The 17,003-nt window shown below is 39.8% G+C and overlaps 1 protein-coding gene across 1 annotated transcript; it reads left to right on the top strand.

Moving 5' to 3' along the window:
• Window positions 1–900: 900 nt before the first annotated feature.
• On the top strand, window positions 901–13,001 carry LOC5564280. The gene is made up of 3 exons (XM_001648579.2): window positions 901–1,109; window positions 1,166–1,751; window positions 11,864–13,001. The coding sequence occupies exons 2-3, from the start codon at window positions 1,183–1,185 to the stop codon at window positions 12,705–12,707; spliced, it is 1,413 nt and encodes a 470-aa protein (XP_001648629.2). The 5' UTR covers window positions 901–1,109; window positions 1,166–1,182; the 3' UTR covers window positions 12,708–13,001.
• Window positions 13,002–17,003: the final 4,002 nt, after the last annotated feature.

Consider the following 17,003-nt stretch of genomic DNA (forward strand, 5'->3'; position numbering starts at 1 on the left):
CTAAACGAATTGCTGCAAGTTTTCAAAGGTAAGCTAGAAGGAATTAACTTTATCATAGAATATAACGTTTTTTCTCTAATTTCAGAATGTGGAATCACCCCTTACAAGCTAGTATCGTGCTTATTTGAAGAGTTTTGTCATAAATACGAACCAACGTCGGTTAGCTGGAGATACGACGTGCTGTTCAACACTATCCAAAATTGGAGGGAGCGTAACGTAAGTTATTTTACAGTTAAAACTAGGATATGTTTTAATAAGTAATGTTTTCATATTTTAGAGATTGTTTGTAGTGAAACCAACGTCGCTGGTTGAGGGAATCGCATGCAAACATGAAGTGGTAGAAGATGTCGTATACGAAGAAGTTTCTGATGCCGGAACATTCCTATACGCACGTATACGTAGAGCACAAATGTGACCCTTTTAACAAACGTAATTAGAATAAGAACGAATAAACTGTTAAAAGTATGAAAACCCATTTATATGATTGCATTGGAATGCGAATTGCGCATACGCTCAAGCTGTCACAATAGATATCGGGTTTATACAATTGACATGTTTAAAAAATGCGTCAATTAGTAAAACTTAATATACATTGTGATTGTTTGAGCACATGTATTATTTTTGAAATTTTATTTCTGTTATGCAGCAAGCGCTGAATGATAACCCATTATTTTTCATCAGATAACCCATTGGGTTATGTCATATACAACAAATACAATCTATATGATTTGGTATATGATTTCAGATTCCTCCGAATTCAATATCTATATTCTTTGTATTTGAGAGTTATGTGATATTCATAATGAACTCTATCTATAGTATTTGTATATAGCAGTTATATGAAAACCATTATGGAAAAAAGCTATATGCTTTTTGTAATGATTCGGATATGAACAATTTTTGGAGTGTATTGATTGGTTCTTTTGGGAGAGATCTTACGCCCCCCTCCATTAAATGATGAATTAATTCGTTAACGTAGTTTTTGAATAATTATTATAGTTTTTGAATAATTATTATCCTCTACCTGTCAACGTGTGGAGAAACAAAAGTTTGTTGTGATCGTTGTGCTACGAAAAATTTCAAAGCTCTTTTCCCAGTTTATTTTTACGGTTTGTTTCCGTTCTTTCCTACCGGTGCCTCTAAAAACTAATCGTATCAATTTCAGCTTCAACAGCTTCCCGAATGGACTCCGGATCCGCTGACGTTGGTTCCCGCCGCAACGGAGGACGCTCTTGCCCGGCGCATGCCACCAAACGAGGTGACCTTTACTGCCTAACGTGCGAAGTGGTCGTTTGTTCGGAATGTCTGATCGGTTCCCGAGGCCATGCCCGCCATTCCATCGACACCGTCCGAGACACTTACGCGGGACGATTCCAGGAAACTCGTTTGAAGGTCGAAATGCTCAACTCGCACATCAGGACCCTACGTCGGAACGCGGAGAAATTTTTTACGGTGCTGGAAACCATTCGTCATGAGGAAACTTCGATCCTGGAACGATTGGACCGCTTGGTGGCGGATGCAAAGGCAGAAGTGGTGGGTTCATCCAAAAAGTATGCCGAACAGCTAGAGCCACTGCTTCTGACCACTCGACTCAAAAGCCACAACCGGGATCGAATCGTGAGCAAAATAGCGTCGCTCAGCGAGGGCGAATTCCTGATGCAACAGACAGATATCGACAAACAGTGCGATGGTCTCATGGGCTCAATGTACAGCATTCCGGAACTGCTCGACGAAAGCGACAGCGTTACATGGTAATTTATGTCACGTTTCTATAACATTACCCAAAATGCACCATTTCCTCGTTTCCTCGAGGAGATGCTTCAGGAATTCTGTTAGTGGTTGTTTTGAAGATTTTTTTGGCATACTTTCAGCAACTGCTTATAGATCTTTCCAGTGATTCTTCCACCATTTTTTACCAGCGATGTTTCAAGGGATGCTTAGACAAATTTCTTAAGAATTTTGATCTTTAAGCACTTTAACGCTTCTAGGTACCTCTAGTAATTTGCCAGAGGAGACTATCTAAGAATTTTCTTTAGATAGTTTTCACTGATTCTTTCATCAATTCTCTCAGTGGTTTTTATAGGTTCTTCTAAAAAACTACAATGATTTATTTTAGTGTTTCAAAAGAAATTCGTTTAGGGATTTTCCCAGGTAGATCTACAAGAATTCCTTCGCCAATTTTTCCAGTTTTCATCTCAGGCATTTTCATGTGAGTTCCTACAAGAATTCACCCTCAATTACTTCCAGAAAATCCTCCAGAGAATATTTGTGGACACTGTTTTTTTTTAATATTTTCAACTTGGGATTTTTCTTAAAGTTCCTCCTAAAATTTCTTCAGCATTTCATTAGAGGATTATTCGTGAATTTCTTCCAAACATTTTTTTCAAGTGAAATCGATTGCACTCTTAAAAAGTTCATTTAAAGTTTTAGATCAGCTAACACTAAAGTTATCATTCCAGTAATTCCTCCGATCATTCTAAGGGATTTTGTCCGATAGTTTTCAAGAAATTCCTATAGGTTATTATCCAGAGATTTAGAAGGGTTTTGTTTTTTTGTTAATTATCTTACCAAATTGTCTAGGATTGTAGTCATCAAACCGCGGGTCTCATACGGCCAGCGTGTTGTAATTTCTTGATAATACTCCTTTGTTTCCTACTCCGGTGGTAGAACCCATTGAAGATTTCGTAGTTAATCGTTCGACGCAGCAGTTCACAGTAGACAAATTGAGGCACCTCAACAAGAGGTTAGGATATGCTTCTTCTTCTTCTTGGTATTAACGTCCCCACTGGGACAGAACCGGCTTCTCAGCGTAGTGTTCTTATGAGCATTTCCACAGTTATTAACTGAGAGCTTTCTATGCCAAAGTTGCCATTTTTGCATACGTATATCGTGTGGCAGGTACGATTATACTCTATGCCCAGAGAAGTCGAGGAAATCTCCATTACGAAAAGATTCTGGACCGACCGGGAATCGAACCCAGACACCTTCAGCATGGCTTCGCTTTGTAGCCGCGGACTCTAAACACTCGGCTAAGGAAGGCCGCTACATCGAAAGACACCAGGAAGGGTTAGGATATGCGGTGACTACTAAACGTGAAGAAAATCATCGTAGACATGGAATCAGCGATTATCCTAACTGTACCAGTCCAGAACCAGAACACAGCAAAGAACATCGTAGGTCTTTACAACAGGACATCACAACAGAGCAGACCAGAACGTTCTAGAACGAGACGGAAGATCGTAAATGAACTTAAAAAGAAACCAGTATTCTACATCAATGCTGTCGTCATCATGGACAAGACAGACTACGACGTGCAAATCGAGAAAAAGATAAACGAAGGCTCCTTCCGACCCGACATTTGAGTGTAAATCAACTAACTCATCAAGCTTGATGACAAAACTCTGAAAGACTTCAAGGTGATCATCGGCGATGCTAGTTTGAAAAAGACAACCCCAATTCTTCCACGAAGCAAAGGGCTTCCGAAAGTTTTCGGCAGACGAATCCCCCACCCATAAACTGGCGAAATGTTTCGTCAAAGAGTACGCCGAATCCCTTCCCTACTGGGTAGATTAAAAATACCCAGGAGCTCCCAGAAGCCAAAAACTATTATCAGGAAACATCAAGGATGGCTAGATGATGGTGTCTTTCGACGTAGCTGCTCTTTTCCCCAGCGTTCCAGTAAATAATTCCCTATATCTTCTCGAGGACTGATTACACTGCGGAACACGTTTTTGTCTCAAGCGCCAAAATACCGCTATGCACTCAATTAAGGGTTGCTGAATCCATTGCCGTTTTCAAAATTATCATAGCACGTCTAGTTTTTGAGATATTAGCTGTAGAAAATGCAAAAATTTACTATTTTGGCCAACTTGCATGCAAGTTTCCCAGCTTGTAAGGCAATTTATTAGCTTAGTTTGACACAGAATTCAAACTTTATGTGTATAACAATACTTATCGGCAAAGTTTATAATATTTTCGATGCGGAAAAGTTATTTTTTGATGGTTTAAAAAAGTATTGTATTTTTCCATATAAGACGAATTTTGTATGGAGAAAGCAAGCATGTCGAAAAAATCGGTTTAATTCAAATTTAATCGCGCAATTTCAATAAAATTTAATCCAAAATGAAGGTTTAAGTGCAAAATAGCATGCTTAGAGCAGCCGTAACGGTGCGCGACTAAACTAAATTACATAGCGCAGTATCATTACGCTGATCCGTACCGGGCGCTGCTAACCGGGGTAGCAAAATGACAGCGCTGCCTTCGGAAAGCATCGGGTGAGCAAATTTAGCAGCGCGATAGTTGCGCTGCTATTCGATTTGAATTCAAGCATACGGTGTGGGATATGAAATTCTGGTTGAAGTTTTGGAAATCTGATGCATGATGCGCATGAAGTAGAAATTTCAAAATTTTGGGAATTCGGGTAAACCTTCAAGATTTTGATAAGAATACTAGGAATCTGATGCAATTATTGGAAATCCGATAGAAGTTTATGAAATATTCGAAAATCCTCGTAAGAATTTATCGATTTCGGAGTATTATGGGATTTTGGGATTCCGACTGGAATCCTTAGAATTCCGACTGGAATCCACGGGATTCTGCCTGGAATCCTCGGGATTTCGACTGGAATCCTCGGGATTTCGGCTGGAATCCTCGGGATTCTGACTGGAATGGAAAGAGATTTTGATAAAAATACCGACTGGAATCCTTGGGATTCCGACTGGAATTTTTGGGATTCCGACTAGAATCCTTGGGATTCCGACTGGAATCCTCCGAATTCCGACTGGAATCCTTGGAATTCCGACTGGAATCCTTAGAATTCCGACTAGAAACCTCCGAATTCCGACTGGAATCCTTGGGATTCCGACTGGAATTTTTGGGATTCCGACTAGAATCCTTGGGATTCCGACTGGAATCCTCCGAATTCCGACTGGAATCCTTGGAATTCCGACTGGAATCCTTAGAATTCCGACTAGAAACCTCCGAATTCCGACTGGAATCCTTGGGATTCCGACTGGAATTCTTGGGATTCCGACTAGAATCCTTGGGATTCCGACTGGAATCCTCCGAATTCCGACTGGAATCCTTTGAATTCCGACTGGAATCCTTATAATTCCGACTAGAAACCTCCGAATTCCGACTAGAATCCTTGGGATTCCGACTGGAATCCTTGGAAGTCCGACTGGAATCCTCGGGATTCTGACTGGAATTGGAAAGAGATTTTGATAAGAATACCGTCTGGAATCCTCCGAATTTCGACTGGAATCCTCCGAATTCCGACTGGAATCCTTGGGAATCCGACTGGAATCCTTGGAAGTCCGACTAGAATCCTCGGGATTCCGGTTGGAATCCTTGGGATATCGTCTGGAATCCTCGGGATTTCGGCTGGAATCTTAGGGATTCCGGCTGGAATCCTCGGGATTCAGATTAGAGTCCTCGGGATTCTGACTGGAATTCTAGTCGGAATCCCAAGGATTCCAGTCAGATTCATAATAATTACGGTCAAATTTGCAATATTTCTTGTAGGATTTACAAGGATTCCGGTAGAATTGGCAAGCCCAACAAACAATTTAGCTGCCTAAAGGCCCAAACGCAATGATAGCGGAACGGCAACGGAATGCGGAACCGGTTCGCCAGCATGAATCACAACATCTCGACTGAGCTGACAACGAATGAAATTGGATCAACACTGAGTCGACAAGCTGATTATAGTTCATGCTGGCGAACCGGTTCCGCATTCCGTTGCCGTTCCGCTATCATTGCGTTTGGGCCTTAAAGGTTGAACAAATCATTTCAAAACTAGTTCCAGCGGAATAAACTTTTATTCAGCTTCTAATGTTACTTGGGAGGGTTCCAATCAAATTAGCATCCAGTTGGATTCATAAACAATCTCAAAAATTTCCGATGAAATTCTAATAATTCCGCACCAGAATATAATAGATATTCCAGCAGAGTTACAAAAATTCCCAACCTGAATTGATCACCATTATTTTCACAACTCATATGTTAACCCAAAAAGCAACGACCGGTACACTGTAAACTCGGCATTACCCTTTAAAGAATAAAAAATGCCCATTTTTTGCTGATATATGCAGCTGTCAAAATAATGGGTATTTCAAAATTTCAAATAATTAGTATTTTGTGCCCTTTTACATATTCCGTTCATTTACTCTTTAATGGGTGAAAAATTACTTGACAAGAATCGGTCAGCAGTGTTTGGGAAGTGCTTCAAAGTTGTTTCCCGTAATATCTAAATAAGTTAGCAGAAATGCGGGAACGTCCAAAAGGTAGGTACATGAATTGCTTTTATTGCCGTTTCATCTATAAAACAATCCAATTTTACAGCTGCAGAGTACATCCCGTGTGAATGTTCTGCTCTTTACTCTACAAGAATCTCCAGCGCCATTTTAGAGGTCCAAAACAAACTCAATCCCTGATGGATGAAGAGGATGCATGGAGATATTGATCGAAATAGTATATTTTATTATGCTTTGAATAAATTTGTTTATATTTATGAGATTTTATTGTTGATTATTCTGTGAAAATGAATATAAAAATTAAATAAGATTTTCATCTATAAAAAAGAGTAAATTTTACTCTGTTTCTTACAAAATATGTTTTGGATAATGGGTAAAATTTACTCGTTGATCTGACGTACAAGCCGTTTACTCTTTAAAGAGTAAAGGCCCTTTACTCTTTTTATGAGTTAAACTAGTTTCTCTCAAAGAGGGTACTTTTTTACCCTTTAAAGGGTACTTTGACCTTACAGTGTACGGTAACGAGTTACTAAATATGGTAGCCACCGGTGTGAGAATGAGTGACTAAACTAAAATGACAACTCTGGGGGTGATCATTTTAATCACCCAAATAGTCGCCCCCGTTAAAGATGCTCTTAGTGGATTAGATCACAAAACAGTTTGATAAATAATACATTAAATTTGATGTAAACATCAATAAAACCAGTGTTTTATGCAACTTTGGTGACCTGTAGCTAAAAATTGTGACGTGCTGGAACATTTCTGAAAATGGCATCAGATTCAGTAACCCCAAATCTACTCGAGACACATAATTTGATCCTTGAGACACGCAAAAATGTCATTTTTGTTACGCTGTGTTATTGCACAAATAACTATAATTTAGCATGGAAAGGAAAGAACATACATGAGGTTCGCAAGGTTGTACAACTAGGTACTTCCAATTTTGAGGAAACTTCTACAAGCAGACGAAAGAAACCCCCATGGGAAACCCTCCCTCCCGGTTTTTGTGCGAGCTATTCACCTCTAACTTCATAAGTTTCTATTCTGGGATGAGATTCGATCGTGAGAGATTCTAAACTCCAGGTCCAGGTCCGTCCTGGTGCGAATTTAAAGAAACAAAAGGTATTATCGGATAACTGATGGAGGTACTTCGATGACATTTTCAGCGCTATCAAGCGGAAGAATCTACCTAAGATGTTGAATACAATCAACAGCGTACACACGAATATCAAGTTTTTTCACGAGAAGAAGAAAGAAGGAAAACTACCGTTTTTTGATCTACTTGTCATCAACTTCGAAGTCTATAGGCAGCCTACAAACACCCAGCGAGTCATCCCCTATACATCGAAATATTCGTTCCAGCATAAAACGGTAGCGTTTCATTACATGGTTCACAGTAGACGGAAGTCCTTCTTGGGTACAGTGAGAACGTTCCGCAGAAATGGTGCGAATCGATTATCGACGTGACGTTTTGTAGTCCTAACCTTTTAGGTACCATGAACTGGCGCGTTGATGATGGTTATACTTGTAGCGATCATCAATCGATTCGCTATAGTATAATACCAGGCGGGCGGAATGCAGCGCGATGTAACTCGACCCAAAAACGAGGTTGGAAAACAGCGCGCTTCGACGGCGAAGTATTCACTGAAGCCCTGAGGCGCTAACGGAACACCTGGCCCTAAACGGTGAAGAGCTAGCTGCTGTGATATCACGTGCGTGTGATGCTTCCATGCCGAGAAAGACCCCCTCCTAGAGAGAACAGGCCGCCACTGTACTGGTGGTGCGAATCAATTGCAAATCTTCGAGCAATCTGCCTTCGTGATAGACGAAGAATGCAACGCGCACGCACAGAAGCACAAAGAACGCGATGCAGTATTCAGAGAGACAAAAAGAGCTCTCAAAAAGGAAATCAAGAGTGGAAAACGAACATGCTTCGATAGTCTATGCGAGAGTGCCAATTCGAGTCCATAGGGGGGTAGCGTACAGAGTGGTAATGGCTAAGACCAAAGGTGCCATAGCGCCCCAAGAGAAGTCGCCCGAGTTGCTGCGATCGATAATCGATGTACTCTTCCCGCATTATCCCACAAGCCCATGGCTTCAAGCGCCATGTTCAGAACCACGATGCAACGCTGCATTGATCAAGGAATCTTCCCGGATGTATGGAAGCAACAGAAAATGGTGCTACTACCAAAGGCGGGGAAACCACCAGGTGACCCGTCGGCGTATAGACCTATCTGTCTACTAGATACGACGGGTAAGTTATTGGAGAGGTTGATTCTCAACAGGCTAACGGAGAATGCAGACGGAGTGTTCAACAGTCGGTCGTTAAGACAGCTGAGGTGGCAATGGAGCATTAAAGGATCGGCATCCGTTACTGCGCGGTTGTCACACTGGATGTGAAGAATGCGTTCCACAGCGCAGGCTGGGAAGCAATAGCGCACGCACTTCACCGCCTCAAGGTACCGGTGCAGTTGTGTAAACTTCTAGAAAGCTATTTCGATGGTAGGATTCTACTGTATGACACAGGGAAGGGGCGTAAGCGTTCGAATTACCGCGTACCTCAAGGTTCAATCCTGGTCCCGCTGTTATGGAATGCGATGTACGATGACGTACTGAGGCTGCCCCTTCCAACGGGTGCTAAAATTGTTGGCTTCGCCGACGATATCACCCTAGTGGTCTATGGTGAATCGATGGAGGAAGTAAAGTTGCCAGCAACGCACACTATTTCCATAATTGAGGAATAGATGAAGTCTAGGACACTAGGACTGGCCAGTCACAAGACTGAGGTGGTGGTGGTCAACAACCGCAAGTCCGAGCAACGGGCGCTTATCTCGGTAGGTGATTTTAGTATAGAGTCCAAGCGATGCCTTAGGCACCTTGGGGTAATGATCGATGACAAGCTCAGCTTCGCTAGCCACGGTAAATATGTCTGTGAAAGGGCATCTGCGGCTGTAGCGGCGCTTTCGAGGATGATGTCTAACAACTCTGCTGTAATTGCTAGCAAACGCAAGCTACTGGCAAGGTGGCGCTTTTCGTACTAAGGTATGGAGGACCAATCTGATCAAAAGCGCTTAGAACGAGCAGAAACCTAAAGCGTTTGGAAAGCACGTACAGGATAATGTGTTTAAGAGTAGCAAGTGCAATTTTGAAATTCTCAAAAATTTCCCTGATAAAAGTACTAGTTAAATACTAAAACATGTTTCAAATGAGATCTTGCATGAAATCCTAGAGAAATTATGGTGCAGTAAAAAATGCGAAATGGATCTTGATATGAATTTTGTGCACGCATTACTACCTAGGCGCCATCCACAAATTACGTAACGCTCTAGGGGAAGTAGGCTCAAGCGTTATGGGTCGTAACATTTAAAACATTTAAAAATTTTCATAAAAAAAACGTTACGTAGGGGGGGGGGAGTTAGTCAAAAATTTCCAATTTTAGCGTTACGTAATTAATGGACGCCGCCCTGCACTCTTTTATTCAGAGTTTGGTAGAAAACATACTTCATCATTATACAAAAATAGAGCCATTTTGTGCAGGCAAACTTTTGAAACTTGGAAAAATTTTAAAGACGTTTCCGCATAACTTAATTTTATTAAACACATGCCATTATCAAACTGTTTTCTCAAAACTACAGTGTACTGCTAGGAAATAAAGATTATTCTACGAGAAATCATGGATGATATTGCAATGTACCTATATCGGAACGAATAAATAATTGACTTAATATGATTGCCTATTTTCCGGCTTAACGATCATGTTCTTTCTCTGAGTAGCCTCTTAGTACCTTTGTAAGGGCCTCTATCATTCCAAATAGTTTTTAAATTACTTGACTAGTATACACTTGACTGCACACTAGTATACACAAAGCTTGCACAAACGAACTAGTCGATGGAAATTCAAACCAATACTGCATGATGATGATGATATAACATGTATTTTCCATCCAATAAATAGGTTGGTGTTTTAAGCAATTTTATCGACAAAACATTTTTTATTGTAGCCAAAATCATGCTAAAAACTTCCATATAAGTGTCCGGCCCATAGAAAACGTGTCTCTGATTTCATAACCTGTAAAGACAGAAACGTCATATTTTGTTCAAACTAATACCCAACAGGTATTGTACTGTGGTGTTACAGCCGAGTTTCAGATACTTTACATAAACTAATTTAGCTTGTTAATAATCACATATTCATGTAAGTGCGTGTCAACAAATAATTGACCTTCAGTGATACTCATAGTTCTTTTAGTACGAATAGGTACTACTCGACTTGTGCATTATAAATGTCTAATTTTATATGTATCCAGCTTTTCATCAAATTTTTAAGGTGAAACATCTCAGAATCCGACGATGTCCGTCACAATAGCAGACTTGTGGTCATACTCATGTTTTCAAAGGCACTAATCTCAAGAAATAGTGAGTCAACGAAGCTGATCTTCTCTGTATGTTGCTTTTTTCGCCTTCAAAGTTTTGGTACAATATTAAGATTGGATTCTAAGATGTTACAATTTTAGATACTTGGATATACCTACATATAGGGTAACGGTCGTATTTTGGACCCCCTAAGGAAGTGATTTTAGTTTTTTACCTCAATTTATTGATTGCACAGAGTAACCAAGTCGGGGCCCAGATAGCCGTAGCGGTAAACGCGCAGCTATTCAGCATGACCATGCTGAGGGTCGTGGGTTCAAATCCCGCTGGTCGAGGATCTTTTCGTAAAGGCAATTTTCTCGATTCCCAGAGCATAAAGTATCTTCGTACCTGCCACACGATATACACATGCAAAAATGGTCAATCGGCAAAGAAAGCTCTCAGGTTATAACTGTGGAAGTGCTCATAAGAACACTAATCTGAGAAGCAGGCTTTGTCCCAGTTGGGACGTAACGCCAGAAAGAAGAAGAAGAACCAAGTCAAATAATATGCCAAAATATAAAGAAAAACTTCCTCTACGAGATAAAAATGCCCCTACAATCATGTAGGATCCAAAAAACGTCAAAAATAATTGAATTGTGAAGCACTTTTTTTCATTATTTTGTCCACACCAATACATTTTGGACCCCCGGCATTTTTTATCGTTTGGCGACAAAGTGCAACAAACTGTATGTATAATATGCTTGCCCATAGTCTAATCAATCGATTGACAATGGAAAACCGAAGAAATTCTACGCTTTTAGTTCAGAAATTTAAATAAAGTTTTGTTTACATTTGAAAAATTTCTGACGGCTTCAATTTGTGTGTAACGTGTTGTAACGGTTGCATGAATGAATCGATTAAATTTATTTTAATTTCAGATAAAATAAACACATTTTCTATGTACAAACGGTTGATGCAAGTGCGGAATAGTCTTATCTTTCCAAATGGCATGCGGATTGAGTTGGTCTTTTGATTTAAAGTGGGGAATTTGCAGGAAAATGGCCCAGGGGGTCCAAAATATATTGGTTACCCTAGTTTTCTGGGGAATGATGCATTCTAAGTAATGAGATTCTGAGGAAGGGGTCGTTTTGAAAAACGAAATTCTGAGGAATGCTTTCCTGGAGAATGTTGTAGAATCATATGCCCCAATATTTCACGTTTCCACTTTTTCTTATACAGCTCCATTTCTATTACAGCTCCCTACTTCCCACAATCGAAATGCATTCTTATGAGCTCAAATTGGAAGGCCAATCCATCATTCCGCTCTCCTACGTTGATCGCTACAGCATTAAATGGTATTTGCAACTGGAGCGAACGAACAAACTCACGTTGCATCTGGACACAAAGGAACTGGATGGACTGCGAGGCTGTTTCCTCTTCCTGCTAGATATTCCAGACAAGCTAGCTTTGAAGAAAATTAAACTTTCTGTTCCCTTCACTCTACCGGATGTGTCGGCTTCTGACCAGATCACCAAGGTTTTAGTGACCGATTTGTCCCAGTTTCAAAAGAAAGGACTCCTCACGGAAGACGATCCGATGCGAATTTCACTTGGCATCGGACCACAGGATCCGATATCCGAACGGAACTGCTACGACTTCGTGCTGCTGAAGTACCGGAAAAAGGTTCGATCCCTCCGAGGCGAGTTGGTCGAGTGGAAAACGTACAACATCGGCCACTTCGTTATGGACAAGTGCCCTCCTCTGGGATCCAAACAGGCGAAAACGCTGCAATCTTCGGCAATGGTGGATGAGAACGGTGTTCGTTGGCAGTTAAAGATTTCCATCAACGGAAAAGGCAACAAGGGTTTTGTCGGAGCCACGCTGTTCAAGTGCACCCCGAAATACGAAGGGTGGTACGATTTCTTCATCGAGCTGTTGCATCTGCGGTCGGAGCAGCAGAACCGTATATTTAGGGGATGCTACCAATTCGATACGCGTCCGGCAATTGTGCTGCCACAGTTTATGGCGGTGGTGTTCCTGGATCAATTTCAGGACAAGGGGACGTTGCGGTTCCGCTTCGGAGTGAAGAGGGAGAAATAACCCAAGATCAGGTATGGTAATGCAGTTTTCTTCGATTTACGTTTTTGAAATTTATTCAAAAGCCAGAATTCAACGGAGCTAAAGTTAACATAGTATTAGAACAAAAAAATATGTATACATTGTCTATGTAGTACATAATCAAATCAAATTCTACCGTTTGAAAAGCTCACTTTTAAAAGATTACATTTTTGAATACAAAATTACACGGCATTTATCAAACATCAGTGCTCCAGGTGTAAAAAGGTGTGCGTTGATCTATTACTGCATAATATAGTTATTTTTTGAAGCAATCTACTTTTACATTGTTCTGATACACTTGCGTAACAATATTTCGAGGTGGCGAGGAAATTCACGGTTAAGATGACATGAGAGGCCATGCAATTATCTGTATTCGCCTTTCAATCATTATTCAAGACTGATAGCAGGTTTCGCTTCGAAGACATGTTCACTACTTCATTCCAAGTACCTGAAGTCGTCTATTTTAACGGAAGCTCTCTGATGTCATTGATAATAAAAAAAATCTCCAAAAATCACAATTGTATATAGGTACGTGAAGATCTCCCAGTTCCAGACAGCACCAAAAACCGCACTTCGTCGAAAGATGTAGAAATCATGGTTCAACCCAGATTCAGGGCTGGTAGCAGGTCTAATTTTAGAAACTTGGTTTTTGATATTTTCTCTATTTCCTGGAAGGTCTCTAAAATCTCTATTTTAACCAAAAAGATCCCTGAAGTCACTTTTTCCTCATTCTGCTTTCAGGGAATCTTGTTGACAAATTCTAGAGGTTCCAGAGAAACCTTCAAAGACTATCACGCGACTATTTCACAGGCTTCAGGAATAACATCTGAGATTCCTAGACGAAATGATTATGGTATTCTTCTAGAGATTTCTTCTGGTATACTTTCAGGAACTCCTCCAGACATTCATCTAGTTATCCCTCCTGGCAAGTCTCCCAGAAGTCTCCCAGAAATATCCAGCGGTGTTTAAAGGAATATGTACTTGGAGAAATTTCTTCAGAATTGATTCCAGGAAATTCTTGAGTATTCCAACGCTTCTACCCCTTGTAATTTCCGATTATTGTGTAAATTTTACCAGACTATCTGAGGTTTTATTTCAGATATGTTTTGAATAATTCATCCACTGATTCACCTAGTTGTGACTAGGGAAAGTGTACCAGTTATGGCTAGTGGTTCCTTATTTGGCCATATGTGTTTTCTCGAAAACTTTCATGTTTTGAATATTTTTGAATGTTTTAACATCAAGATATATTTGATATCAAACAACTTGAACACACAGAATCCCTGTCCTTTGGTTCAGAAAGGGGTACGGGCGCGTTCTGCCAACTCGGTCGAGGCAGATTTCTTGTGTGAACAAGTTACAACATGGACGTTCTAAAGTGCCAGAATGAAGTGTTGTGCTTGTGGGGAGCACTTGAAGATGGGATGGAAGGTCATTACTTCGCGTTCGTGCTATACTTCTGCTTATCTATAAAGTTATATACAATAACCGACCCTTAGCTTAACTATTTAAATTAAAACTTGCAACTACAATAATCGTTTTGAGCTTACTAACATGTCGTCGCGTTAATTTAATCATAATGATCTTTTATCTACATCCGTCGAACCATTCTGAATGGCCGTTGTGAAAATATCACTAAAAACTTCTCACTTGTTCCACAGAGCTATTTACAAAAATCCACACAAAATCCCTCCTTTTCCATATCCTTAGGCAAAACACTTCACTACCGCTATATGTATGACTGATTCATGTTCTTTTGGCCTTGCATCATTCATACGTGTATTGGAAGTCAAGAGTAGAAGCAAAATTTAAAGAACCTTCTGGTCAAAGATGTTGCGTTGCCTACTTCCTAAACTCCAAAACCCCCTCGGCGTATTATGGACAGTGTGAGTTTTCAAACTTATGCTGGAGCCTTGGCCCCTGACCCCCTTGTACATCAATAAAATAAAATAAAATAAAACAACTTAAACACGCAGAATGATTCAAAATTTTAAGATAATTAAATTATCGTGTATGGCGAAATAGGGAACTATTATGTCCATAACTGGTACACCTATCCTATAGGAGTTCTTCCAAGCAAATCCACAAATAATCATTCCAGAGTTTTTGAAGAAATTCGTTAAGGAAGGCTACAAGAATTCCTACGTCAATTTCTCTAGTATTCCTTCCAGGCATTCCTTCAAAAATTCATCCAATTTCACTCTCAGGAATTGCTTCAAAAGTTCCTCCAGGGATTATTCGAGGAAATATCTGTAATTATTACTCTTCCAGGATTGTCTCAATATATTCGACCTGGGATTCTTAATGAACTTCCTTCATAAATTTCTTTAGGAACTTCTCCAAGCATGATTACTCCTGCAGTTCTTCCAAACAATTTCTCAAGTAAAATCTTCATGGCTTCTTCAAAAGTTCATTTTTCAATCCCGCAGCCGCGCTAATGTATTCCGTACGATGAAGGAAAAAATAAACCTCGTTCCTCGTACACAACATCAGAGCGGTGCTTTTGGCGGTGATCAATCGTGCGACCAGTGACAGGTTTACACCAGCTAAACAGTACTTTAATTATTCACAATATTCCTCCGATCATGCCTATGCAATTTTCTTCTGGGATTCCGTTCGATGATTTACCTACAAGGAATTTCTGCAGGATATTTCTCGCATAACCTGTGATCTCGCAATATTATTCTGAGGAAAATTACTAGTAGATTCACTGAGTAGAAATAAGTGCCGACAATCTCATTTTAATATGGTTTTTACATTGCCATAATAATGAATACCTCATTAGTAACAATGGTATTCACAATCTAATTCCAGCTTCATTTTCGCAAAAATTACAAGCAGAAAGTAGGCGTTGTAGGGGTACAGAAAGTAAGAGGGGTCGAAAAAGTTGAAATTTAGCGTGACATAATTTGTGTACCATCCCATAGGAACAACCCCAGTGCTAAAAATAAAACCCCTGTGGTGTTTTTGTCGACTAAGCGAACGTCAAACATGATCAAAAGTGTCAAGGTTCATTTATGGACCCAATTTTTAAATTAAAGTTTAAATTTGACATAGCCGTTACTTCAGCGGGAAAAATTGCTAAAGTAGTTACAGTAACATGCTCTTTCGTGTTATTAAATAAAAGCAAGATTTCGTTAAACATTTTAAACAACCCTATTGACATTTAATACTCTAATCTTACGTAAAAGACAGGAGTAATCACAATTGCATGAATAAAAAGGACACTTAAATGACAAATCATGTCGACCAGACAGTATTAGTAATGACACTACTACACTACTATTTCAAACAAATTCTGTTAGAGTTGGTGATTTTTACAATGCTTTCTTTTCTCAGAACTAAGGGAATATGGGTACTTTTTAAAAACTACCACGTCACAATATTGAGCAATTCTCGCTGAAACCAGGCCGCCATCGGCACCCATCGTTAGAATTCCAATTTTATGTCTCTGATCGCTAGCTTTCGATAAAACTTAAGGGTGGTCCTTTTTGTTTTCTCAAATTGGTGGACCCCTCGTACGCCAGCTAGCTAAACAGTTTGCAAAAAAGCCCATTTTTTGATAAATCTTGGGTATTTCTTCACGTGATATGTCTCAAATTTCCCTTGGAACACATACCAAACTTAATGGCATCGTATAGAGAAAGGATATAGCTTTCATTTGAAGTTAAAAAAAATCCGGCGGCCATTTTGAATTTGGCCGCCATCTTGAATTTTGTTAGAAAAATCGTTTTTTCACCATTAGCGCACCGCTCGTTTTGAATTCTGAGATCACCATCAGAAAGCTGAGGAAAAATTGCGTAAGATAGGCTACAGAAACTAGGTGTGCAATGGTATTTACCCTATGAAATGAACGATTTTCTAAAACATGTTCCACGATTTTGACGTATATGGCGAGTGCAATCAATGCAAACATCATTTTTGGTACAACAAAGATACAAGTTTTCAATAGTTGGTGTATTTTTCGAGTCAGATGAAGAATAGGAGTATTATTTTGAGTGACAAAATCTGGCGGCCATCTTGGATTTTGACGCCATCTTGGTTTTAAGTAGTAGAATGAGTTTTCACCTTGATAACACTCAACATGTTGAATTTTAAGGCCACCGTTACACTTACTATTCTTCTTGTTCTTCTTTTTCCTGACGTTACGTCCCTACTGGAATAGAGCCAGCCCCTAAGCTTCAAAAATAAATTAACAAGTAGAATTTTTTAACGCTTATTTGCCACCTGAATGATTGTTCTGCATATCTGCGTGTTGAAAAATAGCATTAATTCTTT

The sequence above is a fragment of the Aedes aegypti genome, chromosome 3 (genome assembly GCF_002204515.2).
Source record: "Aedes aegypti strain LVP_AGWG chromosome 3, AaegL5.0 Primary Assembly, whole genome shotgun sequence".
Lineage (NCBI taxonomy): Eukaryota > Metazoa > Arthropoda > Insecta > Diptera > Culicidae > Aedes > Aedes aegypti.